This window comes from Apis florea, unplaced genomic scaffold (assembly GCF_048593485.1).
Source record: "Apis florea isolate Af1SG1 unplaced genomic scaffold, ASM4859348v1 contig_3081_pilon, whole genome shotgun sequence".
Classification (NCBI taxonomy): Eukaryota; Metazoa; Arthropoda; class Insecta; order Hymenoptera; family Apidae; genus Apis; species Apis florea.
This window is the reverse complement of record NW_028256703.1, coordinates 1,093,595-1,113,550: the sequence shown is the minus strand read 5'-3', so window position 1 is coordinate 1,113,550 and position 19,956 is coordinate 1,093,595. Positions and strand designations below refer to the sequence as shown.

Below are 19,956 nucleotides of genomic sequence, written 5' to 3'. Positions count from 1 at the left end.
TCTAAATATTTACTTTTTCTCTTTAGTCTGCTTATCGGATAATCCAAAATACCCTATAACTCCTAATTGAAATCCATTGTATCGCATCTGGTCTATTCAAAATCATACGCTTCGTTCGTTTTTTTCTTCTTTCCCTACAAGAGTATCAATTACATTGTTATAGCAGAACACGGATCGATATTTGGTGGATAATATATTCTGGATTATGTGATATTTTCAAGTACTTTCAATCGAACAGTGTTTATCAACTTTTATATTTTTTTATTTTCATTATTTTATTTTATTGCATTTTATGTATATATATTTCCTTTTTTTTTCCTCCTTATAAAAATTTCAATATTCACAAATTCTTAATATCAATTATATAGCTGAAAATTCATCAATTCAAAGTTCAAAATCTAAATTAAAATATTCACCATTTTTATGATAATAAATTTTAATATTTAATTTTCTTACATAAAATTATGAAAATGTATAAAAAATGGAAACATTTTATATTTTTTTAAATATACATATATGATATAATAAAAATATTATATAAAAAAAGAAATTTAAGTTGAAAGTCACTGTATACTACATTGGACCGGCAAGATAGCATCGTGTGTTCAACTATGCGTTTAATTCGAAACCGAGCTTTAACAGCCACGAGTTGCTAAAATTTGGGGTGATCATAGTAGCATGTAATGGAGAGCCATATATAAAGAGGATTTTATTAAACAACCACAGTCGAAGTTTCGACATGAAGTCGGTTAGAAAACCGAAGGACTTTAGCATCGAAAGTATTTTATCAGACTCGTACATATTTTTTCAAAATAATCAATGTAAAGAATGTTCTTTATCTAACATATCAAAAACATGTAAGATTGATTTTCAAAAAGAAAAATATGAAACGAATTTGGTAACAAATTGTAATATTAATACTGTCGAGATAAATACAAAAAATAATTTGCAATCGATTAAAAAAGATTCTATGTTGAATTTAACAAGGCAATTTGAAATTATGGAAAAAATGAATTTAAGAAATAGTGGATGTAGAAATGATAAATTCAGTGAAAATAATGGTGAATGTTTTAAACGAAAAAGTGAAATAAATATGGAAAAAAAATGTGAAATAAATTTTAATCTAATGAATTCTAAACAATATGATGAAAAAAAATATTATACAAATTTATCAAATATCGAGAAAAATACAAAAGAATTAGAATGGCTTGGATATACAAGATATAAACCTCCAAAAGTTCCTAGAAAGTCAACATTCGGAAAAAATAGAAGAAAACCAAGTCTTCATCCTCGAATACCATTTTCATCATTTCAAGTAAATTATCTTGAACAACAATTTCAAAATAGTGCTTATCTTTCAAAAAAAGATGTATTGAAGATATCAAATATTTTAAACCTTCTACCTAATAGGGTAATAGGTTTTAATATTTCATATATTAATTATTAATTTTTTTTAAACATTATTCTATGTTAAACATCATAACTTTTTCTTAAAAAGAAAAATTTAACTACAGCTGTATATGTTACAGGTGAAAATTTGGTTTCAAAATCGACGTGCTAAAGAACGACGTGTATTTTGTACTAATATATAAAAAATATATAGAAATATATACTTATTATATATAATAATATTGTTATTCTTTTAACTTGTCTTCATTTGGATTCATTTAATATAAATCTAAATTATTTATAAATTAATAAATAAATTAATCAATATTTTCATATTAATTTTTATATTTATTTAATTTTTGAATTAATTCTTTAAAGGTTTCATTCCAGAGATGGCGCTGATGGTCAATTCTTACTTTCTTGAACTATTTGCTCTTCTCATCTATAATTGTTTAAACTTTGTCTCTGAACTCAACGCGTGATCATAAATTATATATTTAAAATCAATTATATATACTTTTATTATTTCTTTTTTAATAAAATGTTTTAATTTTTAATATAAAAAATATGGATATTACATTTTCAGTTTTATAATATATTTCCAGAAATAAATAGAAATAAATCTAATCTCGTTTTATAAAAGCAGTTCTTTGTAATTAAAATACATAATAGTATAGAAGTATCACAATTCTAATAAATTCTTGTTTTATAATAATTACATTAATTGTTTTATAATAATACATTTTATACACAAGATATTTTACAGAATAAATTGTAGCTTGTTATATTTATAATTTTATATTAAAATTTAGTTTCAATTCCAACCATTATTAACGTAGCAATCTTATTCTGAATCGAATCGATAACGTTGACAATGATAATAAAATGATAAAAGGGTTCTCGAAATACGAGACAAAAAATGTATTGAGTGTTGGATCTATTCTATATTTCGTCTGTGATCTAATTCATTACTCGATCGAGTAATTCAGAACATAAAATATATATAGATCTATTTTGTATTTTGTTTGTGATTCTACATAAATTTATTCAATTTTCTATCATTTTTAGTTTTTCCCTGTAGATGTCTCTTCATTCGTCGAAGAAATTTAAGTCAATCAAGTCTATGTTTTAGTAGTCGCGCGGTGGTTTTCGAGGTGTATACATGCGCGGGTAATTTGTGCAATTGCTCGAAAAATTGCCAATATTTTCACATTCGAAAATGCAACGTTCCGTTCAACAAGCAAATGGGGACAGCGTTCTCGCATCACCAAGGAAAAAACAACGTGTGTCAAATGCTACAACCAAAGTTACTGTTGTTCTTGGAGCGCAATGGGGCGATGAGGGTAAAGGCAAGGTCGTCGATATGCTTGCTATGGATGCTGACGTCGTCTGCAGGTGTCAGGTGAGTTCGCCATTTTTTCATTTTCATTTTCTTTTTTCAGAAAATTTTTTTTATAATACATTTAAATTATGTTTAAAATTATAAGATTTATTACATTACATTACAGTAAAATGTTAATTCATTAATTCGTTTTCCATTTTTATTATTTTATTTTAAATAATAGCAATCGTTCTTTCTCTCTCTCTTTCCCTCCTTATTTTATATATATATATATATATATGTCACGTGACTATATTTCTTTTTCTACTTTAATAAATTAAAAATTTATATGTTTCTATAATTTAATCTAAGTATAAGAAAAAAGTATAATTTTTTATTATAATACGAATCTGAAATTAATTTGTATACATTATGTATTTCTCATTTTTATAACAAGTTTATTCTATATTTGTCGAAATTTTATAATACATTATTTTTTTTCACAATAATAAAAATTTCTATTTTTTCTATTCTTTAAATTCATTTATTTATTTATTTATTTATATACATAGAAATTTACTGTATTCTAAAATTCAAAAAAAAGGTATTTTCTCATTTTTTTCTAAAACTATGTCTATTTTGACTTGAAGTCAAATAATTTTAATCTTAAACTGTTAAGTATAAAGATTTATATGATATATAAGTATGCATAAAAATCAATATATACATAAAAGTATAAATATATGTATAAAAATATATATTATAATATTATTACATAACGCACGAAGCTATTCCAATTGGCATTGAAATTTTAAAACTGATTACATATAATATAGTGTTAAAGAGATAGAATGTCTTATTTTTTCAAATTTATGTGAAAATTTATATGAAAATTTTAATTCAAATATATAATTTTATATGAATATATAAATATAATTATAAAATGATTATGATTTAAATATTATTATTCAATTTCTTTTTCTTGATAGGTTAGACTACATTTTTAGAGACTGATACTAAATTATGATTTTATTTGATAAATATTATATTACAACAAAGCATAAATTTAAAATTTGAATATGAACGTACCATATATATATATTTGTATGTATCACGTTTACAAGACATTTATAAAATTATTAGAAAACTTCCATATAAACATTTTTAACTTTCATAATATTATTATTATTTTATTTACATTATATATTAAAATTCTATAATTATGATAACAATTTTTTTATTTTGTATTTTATGTATTTCATTTTATTTACATTTTATTATATTGATTAAAGTTTAATCAGTTTTAGTAATTTAGTAATTTAACACTTATCACATTCCATTATATTTTTATGTCTTTATGATCATCTTTCATCATTTTTGCAGAAATATATTTATTTATTTAAATTTTTTTTATTATATATGTTGTTTATACATATAATATATGTATAATTATATATATAATAATTAGCATGATTCATCAGATTTGATTTGCATTTTCAGGATTGTTTATGATCTATAATAATAATTTTTCCATCTATTTTATAAATTGAATTTACAATTAAATTTGTAAATTAATTGCAATTTTTACTGCGTTCACTGCATCTTTGATCTATTAAAATTTTATTTCTTTTTAATAATAATTTTAACAAATCTATATCAATATAAATAGCATCTTATGAAATAATTAAAAGTCAAATGTAATTAATTGTTATTTATTAAAATTACCCATAAAATTACGCGATAGATTTTAATATTTTATACGACTTTTCAATTTCGCCAAAAAAATTAATGTAAATATAAAAAAATATAAAATTTATTTATATATCGAATAGATAATATGTAATGGTAATAACAATGGTAATAAATATTTCGAAAATACTTTTCGTAATGAACTCAAAGCCACCTTATGGTAATCTCTTTTATCGCTATATAATCTCTTTTATCGTATCATAAGTTATATAAATTCAACAAATATTTTAAAAATAACAAACTAAAGATATTTCATTCACATAATATCAAATTTATAATATAGAATTAGTATCGTGTCTTTAATATTTCTAAATAGTGTAGATATAAATATAATATAGATATAAATATATACTATAAATGTATGTACATGACATAATGTATATGACGACAATATTCAATTTCTCAATGATGTATATCGGTTAATATTAATAGACGATATTTTATTTTTAAATCATTAAGATTTAACTTTTGCAAAACTTCATTTTTTCTATTTATGTATATAACAAAGTAATTAAAAATTTTTTCATTAAAAATCCATGTAAAAGTAAAATATCGATTATTTCCTCATAATTTTTTTTTTCAAAGTCATTATATATATATGATGATATTTATGATATAATATAATACAATATAATACAATATAATATTTTTTTCAGAATTTTTTTTTTCTTTTAATGATAAAATAAAATTTTAAAAAAGATTGAAATCAAATAATTGATTTCAGTCCAAAGAATCAAAAAATAATTTGGCTATCAAGAGTGGAAAGATTTTTAATTTAATATTTTCTGGAAAAAGTTTTATTGTTAATTTTAATTTAAATTGGTTAATTTTAAAATGTATTTTCAATATTTGATATTTTTAGTAATCAAAATAGTAATCATTTTCTAAATTAGTAATCATTTTTACAAGAAAGATATTTTATTTAATAAAGCTACAATTTTATTTAATATTACTACTTAATAAACTATATATATTTGTAAACTAAAGATGGAAACATTGATCTTAACACGTTCATTGTACCGTACATCATCACATGTGATGTTGATATCATTGTGGATGATGCCAATTGGCATTGCCATTTTGTTTCATTTTTTGTTTCATAATATTCGACTTGCACGTCATGAAAAGAACACGTGTTATATAGATATATGCTGAAAGATAGATTTAGCACAAGTATTACTCATAGCCGTTTTTAATTTGCAGTTTCATTTATTTTCAACATTTATCTTACATCTATTCCAATATCCGATAGAATAAAAAAATATTCATATAATTTCGTTAATAAATACAATCATTAAGTAATACGTTTCTTAAAGATAAAAGATAAAATTTTTGAACGAGACATTTTAAGGTATTACTAGCAATGCTATTCATTCTGATCATTTCTGACAAAACGTTTCAACAATCGCAGATGTCGTAAACTGCGGAGTCAATTACACAGTTAACAGAGGAAAATTACGCAACCTTGTCAAGATTTATTCAAAGTCTTGCGTATAATGTTCATCTAAAATTATGTTTAATTTTGGATAATAAAAAATAATCTTCAACAAATAATAATTATTGTTTTATCATTAAAATTTTCGAAATTTCTGATAGCGAAATTCTATTTTCATTTCTGCTCAATGAATAATTGTTAAATAAAATAACGATTAAGATATAAAATTTGTATAATTATCTTTAATAGTTTGTTAAAATCTCTCTTAGGATAATTAGGATTATGAAAAAATTAAAACATAACTAGAATATTTTTCGCGAAAATTATATCATATAAAAAAAATCATTTTATATCTCATCAATATATTAAATATTATTAATTTTGTATTTAATTTACTATTATTATTATATTATTATATTATACATTATTTATTTTTTTTATACATACATTTTTTGTTTTCTATTTGTAATCTATATCATCTATAAAAATAAAGGTAAAAATATATATTTTTATATTCTATAGAGATATAAAATAAAGAGACCATTGAATAACGAGCACTTTGCATTTTTTAAATATATGCCTTCTATAACAATAATGTAGTAACAACAACTGTACACAATTATTGAATCATATGGAAAAATTTTCGTTTTGGAAAAAAAATTCTTCTGATTCTTCCTTCACAATTATTATTTGGATATTTATTTAAAAGTAATTGGTATTCAAATAATTTTAATCAGTTTTTTCTTTTGTCTGAAATATTAAAAATGTTAAAAAAAAAAAAGAAATAAAATGAAAGTAAAGAAAAAGGAAAAAAATAGTACCTATGTTGGAGCAAAAGAAGAATTTTAATTTTGCAGGGAGGAAGCAATGCCGGGCATACTGTAGTAGTAGATGGTGCGGAGTTCCATTTTCATCTTCTGCCCAGTGGAATAATCAATCCTAGATGTACATCGGTTATAGGTAATTATTTTTCGATTATGTGATGGCTCTTAATAAAGTTTCAATAATTTCAAAACGGAATGACTGAACATAAAAAAAAAATAAAATTCAGTATCCATGTGTTTGGAATATGGAAGTGCACGTTTATACATGAAATAATAATATAAAGTAATGGTCTCTAACTTAAATATATTATATTCAATTTAAATTCATATATTTATTATTTATTTTCCTAACGAAAGGATTTATCGTATAGAAGTAATTTTAGTTAATGGAGGATTTATTTAATTTCTTTTTGAATTATTATTTATAAAGATTTCAACATCAAATAAGAATATAGAAAATATATTTTAAAATTGATTTTATTGCATTTGAAAAATATTTTTTAAATAATCATTCAAAATCATTTATCTTTTCCCAATGGAATTTTTTTAACTAATTTATAGATTTAGCTTTATTTAATGCGTGAAAATCTCTACCCATATTTATTATTATAAAATTATTATTATATTTATTAATATATATTGTATTACTCAAGACAACAATACTTGTGATTATTATATGTCAACATCTAGTCATACTATCTTAATTTATTACCTCTAAATTTATTATCTTGTATATGAAAGGATTATTTATTTATTACAATTCTTTCGTAATAATGATTGTGACATTAATTAATGGAATTGTCTGTGATGTTAGTATTTTAAAATTGAAGAACATTTTTTTTTTTTTTTTTTTTTTTTTTTTTTTTTTGGAGATAAAAAAGAATAAAGAAAATTTTCTTTTCTTCATTTAATTTAATTATAAATAATTTTATTTAATATTTCATAAAATGAAATATTACTAGGATAAATTGTGTCTCTCAAAAAAACATTGAATTTAGATTGATTTTAATAGTTTATAAATATTTGATGTTTAAACACAACTTATATATTTATTAATTGTAAATACTGATAATTCATTTCATTATTATTACTTTTAAATTTTATTGCTAATTGTAATATTCCATTATTTTATTTTTTTTTAATACACGATTTTATTTAATAGTCTTCGATTTTATTAATTACAATTTCATATTTGTATTTACAATAAAATTAATTAGTTTTCTTCCAAAAAAAATTGTAATTTAAATTAAATATCGATTTTATTTATTTTTTTTTTTGTTTTTAATTAAATTCACAATTTAAAAATTATTTTAAAATAATTTGATATTAAATGAACGAAAATATGTTTTTTTTATATTTTTATACTTTTCAAATTTATTTTAATATTCTTTGCAAATAAGATAGTGATTTCATTAAAAAAATTTAACATGACCTTACGAGTTCATTATGAAAAAAAAAGTATTTTAAAAATATATATTATCTACATATACTATATATAATATGTATTATAAAAAATACATTAAATAAAAGATAATTGTTAAATGAATATTGATCTATTGATTTAAAAAAATATTTAAAAATTATTCAAAGCATTTAATATCAGTATTTTCGATAGCTTTGAAATATGAACATCCTGAATATGCAATTTTATTCTATATATATAAATGCTGCTTAACTTTTTATTTCAGATATAGTATGCTAAAATATTTGTATTATACTACCTATAAATTCTTAAATAAGAATTTTTTAAATATTATAATTATAAATAATTTTTATTTTTAATTTTTTATAAATTTTGTTCAGGAAATGGAGTAGTAATACATTTACCAGGTCTTTTTGAAGAGCTAGAAAGCAATGAAGCGAAAGGTTTGAAAAATTGGCGGGAACGATTAATAATTTCCGATCGTGCACATATAGTATTTGATTTTCATCAACAAGTTGATGGTCTCCAAGAATTAGAAAAAGGTACGCAATCCCTTGGTACAACCAAGAAAGGAATTGGACCAACGTACTCGAGCAAAGCTGCCAGAAATGGACTTAGAATCGGTGATCTTCTCGGAGATTTCGATAAATTTTCGCAAAAATTTGATACGCTGGTAACTTCGTATCAAAAAATGTTTCCAGCACTTCAAGTTGATGTAAAAGCAGAACTTCAACGATATAAAGAGTATGTATTTTTTTTTTTTTTTTTTTTTTTTTTTTAGAATATTATAAGATGAACTGTATTAAATTAAAAACCATCGTTTAAAAAAAAATAATATTTAGCAGAAATAACATATTTATATTAATTTATTTTCAGATATGCAGAAAGAATAAGACCGTTAGTAAAAGAAACCGTTCAGTATTTACATCAAGCATTACGCGAAGGAAAAAAAGTATTAGTAGAAGGTGCAAATGCTGCGATGCTAGATATAGATTTTGGAACATATCCTTATGTTACGAGTTCTAACTGCAGTATAGGTGGTGTTTGTACCGGTCTTGGACTACCACCGTCTTATATCGGAGAAGTTGTTGGTGTCGTTAAAGCGTATACTACAAGAGTTGGTGATGGTCCATTCCCTACAGAACTTTTGAATGCTACAGGCGAGCTTTTACAAAGGAGAGGGCATGAAATTGGTGTTACAACAAATAGAAAAAGACGTTGCGGTTGGCTAGATTTAACTCTTCTTAAATTCACTGCAATGGTTAATGGGTAAGAAATATTGTTATAAAAACATTTGATTAAACGAATTTAATTATCTCTTTACATTTAGAATTTTATTTATTTTTATTTAACAGATATACGTCAATATGTCTAACAAAATTAGACATTTTAGATACGCTTCCAAAAATTCAAATTGGTGTAGGTTATCGATTAAATGGAAAGGAAATTGATTATTTTCCAAGTACCACTTCTGACTTGGTAAAAGTAGAAGTAATTTATGAAACTCTCGATGGTTGGCAATCAACAACAGAAGGTGTACGTTCTTTAGAAAAATTACCTCCTAATGCAAAAAAATATATACAACTAATAGAAGAACATCTTGGTGTACCAGGTAATTTTTTTATTTTCTCTATAAATTTTTTTTAATGTTGAATTGAAATATATTAAAAATTCTAATTATTATTGTTTCAGTTAAGTGGATTGGAGTGGGAGCAGGTCGGGAAAGTGTAATTACGCTTTGACATTGTTATGTAGTAGGACGTTCATCATGAGAGAATGTACTATTAAAAGAATCGGAATAAAATAATGATACCGATTCATGTACAAAATTTATTCAAACTTGAAGAATACTTTTATAAAACATCACGCATGCAGACTTCTAAATAACTAACTATCCGCCGAATTTGGAGATCTATTTATAATCGCGGCAATCTCACATGACTAATTCTGTTAGTCACTAGAATTGAATCTTGAGCAGCTAGTCAGCTTCTTGATAATATTTAAAAAATGACTTTTCAACTATCGAATCATTGATGTTTAATATTCGCAGTATCGAAACGAAAAAATTTGTTTTCATATCTTATAACTTGCCAAAATTTTGGCAAACATCGGCATCTCTATTTTATTGTTCGTTCTTGTTTCTGAGAATAGGGATGCCAAAAATATAAATGAAATCTAATTCCTTTTGGATACGTGGCACCTCTTTTTCTTAAAGTCTTTTTGACATTATTTGTTGTAATTATATCTCGTTAAGCTACATTTGCTTATCGAGGAGTATTGCGTGTTATAACAATTTGTGTAGTAGTTGTTACAAGGTTTGCACAAATGTCTTAATTGTAAGAATTGTAACAATTTATACGCTCCAATTTTGTAGATAAAATATGACATAGTACTTAGATCTAAAGCATAAAATAAATAATTTAAAAATATTAGTTGTCTCTTGTCTATTAAAAATTTTTTTGTATAATCCTCTGGATCTTAAAGTAACAAATACTTATTATTATTAAATTCAATCACATTTTCATTTTAATTGTTCATTTATTTTTTTTTTATTTTATTACAATAGATTTATACAATAGATAATAAAAAATACAATTAAAATATTAAAAAGTAAAAAATCAATCATTAATGATCTTAAGTATATTATAATTCCAACAATCTTGATCCAATAATTTGCCATGTCAAAAGATATTCAATCTCATAGATTACATAAAGGTTAAAGTGTTGCCCATACTTCCAGATCTAGATCTAGGTACAACCGTATCAGTAAATCGAACTGTTACTTCAGTTACCGCCATATTTCCGGTGAGGAACTGAGCTAAAGTTTCAACACCTGCACGAGGTTGACGATCAAATGGATACCCCATTGCTCGTGCATCAGGATACTTTCTATCTCTCAATCCACAATAACTTGCGGCATCCTTGCAACCAATTGGCTCATCCTGTGCAACCTATATATTGTGCAATATAAAAAATTAGAATTAATGTTTTTAAGAAATCCACTTATTAATCTAATATAATATTAATATAATATAAGATACATACACGATCATCTTTATAATCTGATACCATGACGAAAAGTTCCATTGCAAAACCTTCCTTATTTCCTTTTGGTACAAGCATATGCTGCGGCCATCCGCATCCACAAAAATCGAACCGCTCCAAATTATCACCTCCTGTTGGTCTATTTTCATCTAAGTTGCGGAAAGTTCTCTCAAATGGTATAGTTACTGAAGATTTTGTAGATTTCTGTTCAATCGTATTTCTTCCTGGTTGAACTAAAATCAAATAAATAGAAAAATAAACATATACATCGTATTTTATGTATATTACATGCAGAAGTTAAATTATAGCGTAATAATGAATTATATTTCAATTACAAGATATTCATACTAATTTCATAACATTTTTAAGTTAATAATTGAGTTAATAATTTAAAATTGTAAATATATATATATATTTTTAACACATACGTGTTACAGGAAACTTATCCAATTCGATCATTAAATTCTTCTGTTCTCTGAAAGTAAACGGTAATCCACGCTCGTCTTCTTTAGGACCTATAAAGATACGGACCGTGCCTCTCATTGATGTATTATTACGATTATTAATAACAATCGTATATGAAAAATCAGCATGATTCAAATGAGTAAATCTAGCAAGCACTGCGCCACGTGGAGTGAAATCGAGTCCGCGTGACAAATCTACGTCACTTTTGGTCCAAAAGGTATTTAAAATATTGCGTTGTTGATTGGTTGTTAATTTGATATCTGCTATTTCGATACCTGGGAAGTCTAACTGTAGACAATAAAAAAATATATTTTATCTATGCATATAAATACACATTTTATGATAATGTGTATTAATCATAATGTAACTTGTATGATAAGAAAAATGTAATGTTAAAATAAATTTAACCTGTTGTACAGTATATTGAGGTAATGTATTTTTATGTTCCTGAAAGACGTCGTCAACAAATGCATGCCATCTATAAAATATGGGATCTCTCATAGCAGTTGCTGAATCACCCATAACACCAAAACTCTCCTAAAAAATAAAAAAAAAATAAAATGATTGTTATTAAATATTTATTTACTAATATTCAAAATCATATTTGGTATAATAATTCTATTATTTATTAATTTAAAAATTATAAAATATATATGCTTCGATATTATATGCTTACCAAATATCGATGATCTGGATCATGGATATAAGAAATGGCGACATGACCAAAATTATGAAGATCACCATAGACATTCTGATTGGGAGAAAGAATACTAGCTTCCATGATATTTCCTAGGACATCGATTCCATTTTTCTCAGTCAATTGAATTCTTTCGCCTCTGGTATTAATTACAGATCCTGTATGGATTGCTTCGTAAATACGATCACGCCATCTTTCTAGATCCTGAATGTCAAAGTTTAATTCATCAACTTGTCGATTGATATCCTTAAGGACAGTACCGCTGGGTCGAAATGGCCATGTTCGACTGGCAACAAGAGAATCTAATTTCGGGAAGTAAGCTTCCGGAATCGGTTCGTGCCAATTAATGAATCGTTTTACTCGTCCAAGACGATTACATAGCCGTTCACAATTATATCTAAAAATATTAAATTTGTTTTAAATTAAATGAAATACCATTTATATATTCAGATTATTGCATTCATTTAAGATTTAAACTTTTTGTATATTTTAAATATTTTTAGCAAATATTTACCTAGCTATAATCTGTTGATGCATATAATAGAAAAGTTCTCCACGTCGATCCTTATTAACAATTCTTATGTCACCTTCAAATGGATACACCAAATGCCAATGCCAATGATGAAGATTAATTCCAATATCTTCTCTCCAATAAGCAACACGATGTTCCTCATCAAGATCTGATGCGGTATAATCTCTTGGAATTTCGATTGGAACCTATTAAAAAATATTTTGTGAACAAATAAAATATTTTTATTTACATTGATATCTGAATTTTATAATTTACAATTTACAATATATTTATACATACTCTAGCACCTTCAGGCACAACATTAGCTTCTTCTCTAGCCCTGGAAAATATTCCACTATCCATATATTTGTCTGGAAATACTTCGGTAAGTGGTGGTATTGGCAGATCTTTCGTATCAGGACGATGAAGTATCGCCACTGATAGGGCATAAATAAACATATTTGGATTTAAACGATCGCGACAATAAACTGCAACAGACAGGAAGTCCTCATATGTTCGCATACCTGCAATATAAAATACAAAATATTTTATTTAAAAAATCTATAGAATATTGATTTGGAAGATCGATTTTAAACATTGAAACGAACATAAGGATTGAAAATGTAGCATATATGCTTCTATGCTAAGATAATTTTAATTTTAATTAAGATCTTAATTGATAAACAGTTTAACAATGAATAGATCAAACTTTATAATAAAAAATAATCAATAAAAAAGAAACAAAAGAGATAGAAAATAGAAAGAAAAAAAAATACCCATAAAAATATCAATTAATCGAGCAGCTATTTTTCGATGTGCCGGAATAAATAGTGAAAAAGGCTGACGACGTCCAAGTTGCATTGGAATACTAAGATCAGGAAGAGTAATTGCCTTCACTGGAAGTTTCGATTCTACATCATCGCCGAAACGATTAAATACTTGAGTAGCCACAGAACGATATCTATCAGGCTAAAATATCATTGAATATCTTTAAAATTGTGATATTTCATTGAGTATATAATATGATAATTATATTTTTTTAATTATTGCTTTCAATTTCAAATTTTATATTTATTTATTTATTCTTTTTTTTTTTACTTTTTAATTAACATTTAATTAATTTTTAAAATTTAGTTTTTCTTTAATTCAAATAATATTTAAATAATAATTTATATGAAATATATTACTTACCAAATAATCAGGTGGGATATCAAAAGCCACTTTATTGTCTCCCTTAGGGACGTAAACTGGTTCAGAAGGTCGATCAAATAGATATAAAATACCCGACTTATTAGACGCCATTTTCGTTGATAGTTCTAATGTCGAATGAAGAAAAAGCAAATAAACGAAACTAATTACTATTCTACAAGTGACAAGTTTACGAATAAGTGCCGTTTTGTATAAATTTTTTATATGATGATTGTTTCACGAAATATTTAAATTTCATCAAATTTTAATTACAACTTACAATGAAATACAGAATAAAAAAGAATATTCTGATTTGAACTGTTAATATCGTTCTATTAGAAATTGTAGCTAAATCATGACTTTATATACAAACTTAACAGGATAAAATAGTTTTTCTAAAAGCCGCAAAATCTGCCACAAATGTCTAAAATACATAATCTGATTGAGATTAATATAGTGTCATTCCGACCGCATCATTATTTTTCCTGTTTTTGAAGGAAATAGATTGCGATTAGTAACGCCAACTAAATTAGAAATAACTATTTATCTATTCAAAATAAATGTTGTTTGTTACGATTTTTCAACTTAAAATAAAATTTAAAGTAACATGTTAGGAATAGTTATATAAAATATAACAAATATATTAATTTAAAATTATTTATTATTCTAAAACTAATATGATTCAATTTATTTCTTAAGTTACAAATATTGATATTAAAGTATTATTTTTATTATAAACTTTTTTATTACGCATACACGTAAACAAAATTATAATATCCTGTAAACATTAAGTCATTAAGTCCAACATTAAAATATTTCTAATAAAATCAAGAAATAAAAAATTGCACAAAAATAGAGATTGTGATTCACATTTATGGTGTAATTCTTCGTATCATATAACATCGTTGTCGTCATTTTTGACTCTCTCATTTGAAGAATTCAATTCCTTCCCAGCTAAAAGCGCTTGAATCTCGCGATATGTCTTACCTTTTGTTTCTGGCACGAATAACATTACATTGAAAAAAGCTAATAAGCAAGATGCCGAGAAGAAATAATAGACCGTATGCGATCCAAAACTGTCACCAATAACTTGATACAGTTTTGACACAATAAAACCAAGTATACCATCGAAAATTGTAACGATGGCACCTGCAACACTTTTTACTTCCGTAGGAAATAATTCACCAATAAGAGCATTAGGTAACACACCTAAACCTATTTGAAATGCTATCTGAAAAAAGATTACGTCAATGACGGGAAGAAAATTGACCATGGAAACATCGATACCTTTAATATCGAGCATAAAATAAATCGCTAGAATAGCTAATGTAAGGAATGATCCAAATGTAGAAATCATCAAAAGTGATCGTCTTCCTGCAGCTTCCACTGTTATAGTGGCCAAACTACCAGATACGAGACCAACAGCCAAAACAATAATAGTCGCCACATTCGAATCAATACTAATTGTTGCTTTCCTAAATAATACATCGAGATATTGTATAGTACTAAAATTTCCGCTAAGTTGTTGCGCTGCGATTAAAGAAACAACGATGCATAAAGCTTTCATATTATTTGGCAATAATAAAAATCGTAGTTTGGCCAACCAAGTATATGTAATTATCTCTATATTTTGACTTGTGTTTGACTGAAAAGAATCATTCCTGGATAATCCGCGTAGAATTAAAGATAACTCTTTTTTCACTTCATTAGGATCGTGGATACCTTTGAAAAATGCTATTGATTGGCTAGCTTCGGTTTTGCGACCTCTTACTGCCAAAAAATGAGGACTTTCAGGAAACCATACAAAGGACGCAATAAATAATATAGGTATCACTAATAAAATCGTTGCTAGTATTTTATACGATACCCAAGGTCCTATGCTACATGTCATCAGCGATCCAGTAAATACGTTCACTGCTATTAATGTACCTAAGGCGCCTCTAATGTTGATATCTGCCACTTCCGATACATACATGGGATTCGTTGTATAAGAAATCCCAACACCTATACCAAGAATAACACGAGCAACGTATAGAACGGCTACAGTATTTGCGAATAACACCAAAAGCCAACCTACGATGAAAAATCCGCTGGATATCAAAAGACAGCGTTTAGGACCAAAACGATCAGCTAAACAAGCACCCAGAAATGGGCCGGTCATAGAACCAATTACAGTTAAAGATACGATCCATGAACCTTCATCGTTTGTTATCTTAAACGGCATTCCGCTATTTTCAGATGTTAATCGAGAGAGAGAAGTCGTTACCCATCCATAAACAGTACCCACTGCTACCATGGAAAGGGTTGCTGGAATAAAAAAAAAATTAAAATATCAACATAAATATAATATAACAAAAAAATAATTTAACTTAGTTTTAAATTAAAATAAAAATAAAATAAAAATTAAAATCGCTTGAAAAATTAAAATTTCATGACATTTTTTTTCATTTCAATGATTTCAATGATTTCATTATTATTCTTATTATCTAAAAGTTCAAAAATATTATAATTAATTGTAAATATAATTTATATAATTTGTATAATCCGGCTTTCTGTACATATATATGTTATTTTATATGGAACGCATATATTTTCCGCATATTTCATTAATAGATTTCATTTCAATATTTATAAAATTCTTGTTAAATGGAAAGAAAAATATAAAAGTTTAAAAACTTAGAAAATAGTTGGACTTTTGTTGCAATATAAAAAAAAAATAGAAAACTAACCGGAAATACATGCTAGCCATTGTCGCCATTGTGTGTTTGTTTTATTACGTTTTTTTTCAGGTGATGTAATATATGTAGAAATCACATCGCCCATATCGGACACTTCTTTGCCTGTATCGATCTGTGAAATAAATATTATTATTACTAAATAGAAATTTAATTTTTCAAAAAAAAATAAATATATTATATTAATATATATTTGTTAATTATTGCAATTATTGCAAAATTATTGCAATTAAAGTGAATTGAATTCACAACGCGACAATTGAAGCAAATATTTAGACAATTCAGCAATTACAAGAATTACTTTCTTGGTTTTTTTGAATGTACCAAAGACAGAAAAAGATATATAATATAAATATAAACATAAATATAAATGTAATAGAGAAAAAAATTCGATTTCGTAATCGTATATTATTCAAATTCAATTTCATTTATTCATAAAATTCTATAATTCTATAATTATTAAATTAAAAAATAAAGATTTTATTTTTTTTATTTTACATATATTATATATATTATATAAATAGATAATATGTATATTAGAATTTTACATAAAATATATGAAACTCATATAATTAAATCTACTTGCAATATGTAAATTACAATATTTTTTAAATATTGATTTATTTGATTTATATAGAAATTTTTATAATTAAATTGTTAGTATAATTAAATATGTTTTTAATCAAAATTAAAGAGTTATAAAATAAAAAAATATGTATTCCATTTAAAATTAATATAACTTTTTTTTTTAATACAAAAACGTATTTTGAAAATCTTAATTATTATATATGGATATTTAGAAATTATTTAATTTTACGTATAAATTTTTTATTAATTATTAATTATAATTTTATTAATTTTTTATTAATTTCAATTTATTTATAAATAATATTTATTAAATTTATAATTCGCTATTCATAAAAATCCGCTGAGTATCTATACTTCGAGAACAAGTTTTAAATTTTTAAAAATTTTTAAATTTAAAATATTTAAATATTTAAATTATTATATATATATATATTATTTAATATAAATATTATTATATATATTATATAATTAATAATATTAATTATTATATATAAATATTATTTATATAAGTATAATTTAAATAAAAATTTAAATATATTTCAATAGATAAAAACGTATGATTAATTAATTTTACACTGGATATATTTTCTCCTTTGAAGATGAAATTTAATCTCAATATCAAATGTATAAAATATTGTTACATTATATCAAAGAATTATATGATCTATGAAATAATAAAAATATATAATATTTCAACGCTCATATAATTATTTATTATATAAACTTTATAAATTATAAAATTATTTTTAAAAATGAATATATCCATAAAAAATAATTGCAATAAATAAAAAAAAATTTAAGATCGGTAGCATTTTATGTATATACTACATATGCGAATGCGTAAACGCATACACGCAGGCGCTTTTGATCAGTCATTCGCGCGTAGCATCATGGTTAATAACATAACCTGATCCAATTCCGAAATATAACTATTTTTCACAAAGAAATTTGAATAAATGGCTAAATGCAAATATGTACTAGTCAATACTCACCAATACATCCATAGTTTCTGTCATGACACTTTGGATCTCTTGCATGTAGAATCATGTAACCAAAATGAATCTCGATATTGAATTGTCTTTATAATAAAATTAACGTTTGTTGACTTGTTAGTTTCGTTATTTTTAATTTCACGAATTATACGATTGCACATATTCCCGTTGAGAATTATTAAATCACACGAAAAACGCAAAACTACCGACACATTCTTGATTACTTACATTCTTAACTAATTTTGTTTTCTTTCTCCTTTCTCTATTTCTTGATCTGCCAATGTCACGTTACTAGTCGTCCTCCCACTACCGATCTCATTTATAAATATACTAGGCGCCAACGTGGTTTCTCTTTAGATCAGAGAACGCGTTTGTAAGTACTTTATAGGGTAAATTTCTTAAATACAATGAAATTCACTATATAATCTATTCCGCATCGCTCATAAGATACTTTACTTGTATCTCATTTATTACTTTAATTATTATTTTATTATTACAATTCTGTGTCTCGATGATATAGCGAATGGCGACTTTTGCTGATAAGTACAATAAAAGCAAAAATATCTTCAATTTGATAAATTTAAATATATGTTTTTTTAAATGAAGATTGTGATGTTTATATTATATTATAGTTTGATCAAGGTTAGAATATCAAAATATACTGTTGGAATTAAGTTAAATATATAATATTTGTACAAAATTATATTTTTATAATTTAAATGTAAGTTTATATATTTTTATTAAAAACTTTAAATTTGTGGTTATATTATTATAAAGATCGTAATTCTAAAAATTATCTTAGCAATCATATGTTTAACAAAAAGATAATATTTTTAAATGTTATAAAACCAAGCATACATTTTATAAGTAGCATTAAATTATAAAATAAAATATAAATACAAATACAAAAAATTATTCTATTAAAAGAACAATAAACTTGATAATAAAATTCTTATATTTAAAATTATTTTGCATATATATAAATATATTTTTCGATACAATATGCAAAATGCAATAGCTTATACAATACAATAACTTATAGTACATATCATGCAAATAATAATGATATATGTACTTACATTCATAATAGAAACCACTTGAAATAGTCTTCGTATTATTTTTTTTACTTATTAATATTTTTGGAAGCACTAATAATTTAATTTTACATATTTTGATATTCTCTTTCAAGTGACACCTTTTACATAATCACATTTCATGAGATCATATCTTACAGTCATATCATGCACATTATATTCACTTATTCAAAATTAAATGTTATCACAGCATTAAATTCCAATTTTTTTTAATTACACTATACACATATATTATTTTATCAATCATTTTTTTTTTTTTTGATACAAAATATTCGAATTTCTATTTTTATATGAATTATGAATGTTCTATTTAAGAGACATAAAATTTTGTTGAACAATATGTACATATAAATGCGAACCTTATCGCTGCACTTAAGTCTGATAAGCAAAACTAGATGTTTGTTTACTGTAATATTTGCATTCCAATTTAGTTTCTAAATTTTAATTATTGAGTCATTTTAAATATATAGAATATTCGCGATTTTATATTTAAAAATTTT

General features: G+C 24.2%; 4 protein-coding genes across 8 annotated transcripts; 2 read left to right on the top strand and 2 right to left on the bottom strand.

Moving 5' to 3' along the window:
* The first annotated feature begins 739 nt into the window (after positions 1-739).
* On the top strand, positions 740-1,592 carry LOC147657506 (uncharacterized). The gene is made up of 2 exons (XM_086909208.1): positions 740-1,411; positions 1,530-1,592. The coding sequence occupies exons 1-2, from the start codon at positions 740-742 to the stop codon at positions 1,590-1,592; spliced, it is 735 nt and encodes a 244-aa protein (XP_086765334.1).
* A 916-nt stretch (positions 1,593-2,508) lies between these two features.
* Adss (adenylosuccinate synthetase) lies at positions 2,509-10,570 on the top strand. The gene is made up of 6 exons (XM_003697793.3): positions 2,509-2,791; positions 6,752-6,854; positions 8,522-8,885; positions 9,018-9,410; positions 9,497-9,753; positions 9,834-10,570. The coding sequence occupies exons 1-6, from the start codon at positions 2,609-2,611 to the stop codon at positions 9,881-9,883; spliced, it is 1,350 nt and encodes a 449-aa protein (XP_003697841.1). The 5' UTR covers positions 2,509-2,608; the 3' UTR covers positions 9,884-10,570.
* An 89-nt stretch (positions 10,571-10,659) lies between these two features.
* On the bottom strand, positions 10,660-14,384 carry PPO (phenoloxidase subunit A3). 2 transcript variants are annotated; one of them, XM_012492387.3, is made up of 9 exons: positions 14,051-14,384; positions 13,636-13,828; positions 13,160-13,383; positions 12,863-13,065; positions 12,328-12,745; positions 12,060-12,188; positions 11,615-11,939; positions 11,187-11,419; positions 10,660-11,092 (listed from the first exon to the last, which is right to left on the bottom strand). In XM_012492387.3, exons 1-9 carry the CDS (start codon positions 14,159-14,161, stop codon positions 10,847-10,849), a joined length of 2,082 nt encoding a protein of 693 aa, XP_012347841.3. In that variant the 5' UTR covers positions 14,162-14,384; the 3' UTR covers positions 10,660-10,846. The 2 variants fall into 2 exon arrangements, with proteins under 2 accessions (XP_012347841.3, XP_086764870.1); XM_086908744.1 differs by lacking the exon at positions 13,636-13,828.
* A 306-nt stretch (positions 14,385-14,690) lies between these two features.
* On the bottom strand, positions 14,691-19,818 carry LOC100864497 (facilitated trehalose transporter Tret1). 4 transcript variants are annotated; one of them, XM_012492389.3, is made up of 5 exons: positions 19,442-19,808; positions 18,591-18,713; positions 18,363-18,400; positions 16,777-16,897; positions 14,691-16,354 (listed from the first exon to the last, which is right to left on the bottom strand). In XM_012492389.3, exons 3-5 carry the CDS (start codon positions 18,384-18,386, stop codon positions 14,940-14,942), a joined length of 1,560 nt encoding a protein of 519 aa, XP_012347843.1. In that variant the 5' UTR covers positions 18,387-18,400; positions 18,591-18,713; positions 19,442-19,808; the 3' UTR covers positions 14,691-14,939. The 4 variants fall into 4 exon arrangements, with proteins under 4 accessions (XP_012347843.1, XP_003697792.1, XP_012347844.1 ...); XM_003697744.4 differs by having other exon boundaries at positions 18,363-18,713; positions 19,442-19,818; XM_012492390.3 differs by lacking the exon at positions 18,363-18,400 and having other exon boundaries at positions 19,442-19,787.
* Between the last annotated feature and the right edge of the window lie 138 nt (positions 19,819-19,956).

Coding starts and splice junctions, on each gene's coding strand:
- PPO (XM_012492387.3), bottom strand. CDS start 14,161: ATGGCGTCTAATAAGTCGGGTATTTTATATCTATTTGATCGACCTTCT. Junction 13,066..13,159: donor TTGTGCCTGAAGGTGCTAGA/GTATGTATAAAT, acceptor ATTTTTTAATAG/GTTCCAATCGAAATTCCAAG. Junction 12,189..12,327: donor ATCCAGATCATCGATATTTG/GTAAGCATATAA, acceptor TTTATTTTTTAG/GAGAGTTTTGGTGTTATGGG.
- LOC147657506 (XM_086909208.1), top strand. CDS start 740: ATGAAGTCGGTTAGAAAACCGAAGGACTTTAGCATCGAAAGTATTTTA. Junction 1,412..1,529: donor TAAACCTTCTACCTAATAGG/GTAATAGGTTTT, acceptor TATATGTTACAG/GTGAAAATTTGGTTTCAAAA.
- LOC100864497 (XM_003697744.4), bottom strand. CDS start 18,407: ATGCAAGAGATCCAAAGTGTCATGACAGAAACTATGGATGTATTG. Junction 16,898..18,362: donor CAGAAACTATGGATGTATTG/GTGAGTATTGAC, acceptor TTTATTTCACAG/ATCGATACAGGCAAAGAAGT. Junction 16,355..16,776: donor ATGGCTAGCATGTATTTCCG/GTTAGTTTTCTA, acceptor TTTTTATTCCAG/CAACCCTTTCCATGGTAGCA.
- Adss (XM_003697793.3), top strand. CDS start 2,609: ATGCAACGTTCCGTTCAACAAGCAAATGGGGACAGCGTTCTCGCATCA. Junction 6,855..8,521: donor TAGATGTACATCGGTTATAG/GTAATTATTTTT, acceptor AATTTTGTTCAG/GAAATGGAGTAGTAATACAT. Junction 9,754..9,833: donor AGAACATCTTGGTGTACCAG/GTAATTTTTTTA, acceptor TTATTGTTTCAG/TTAAGTGGATTGGAGTGGGA.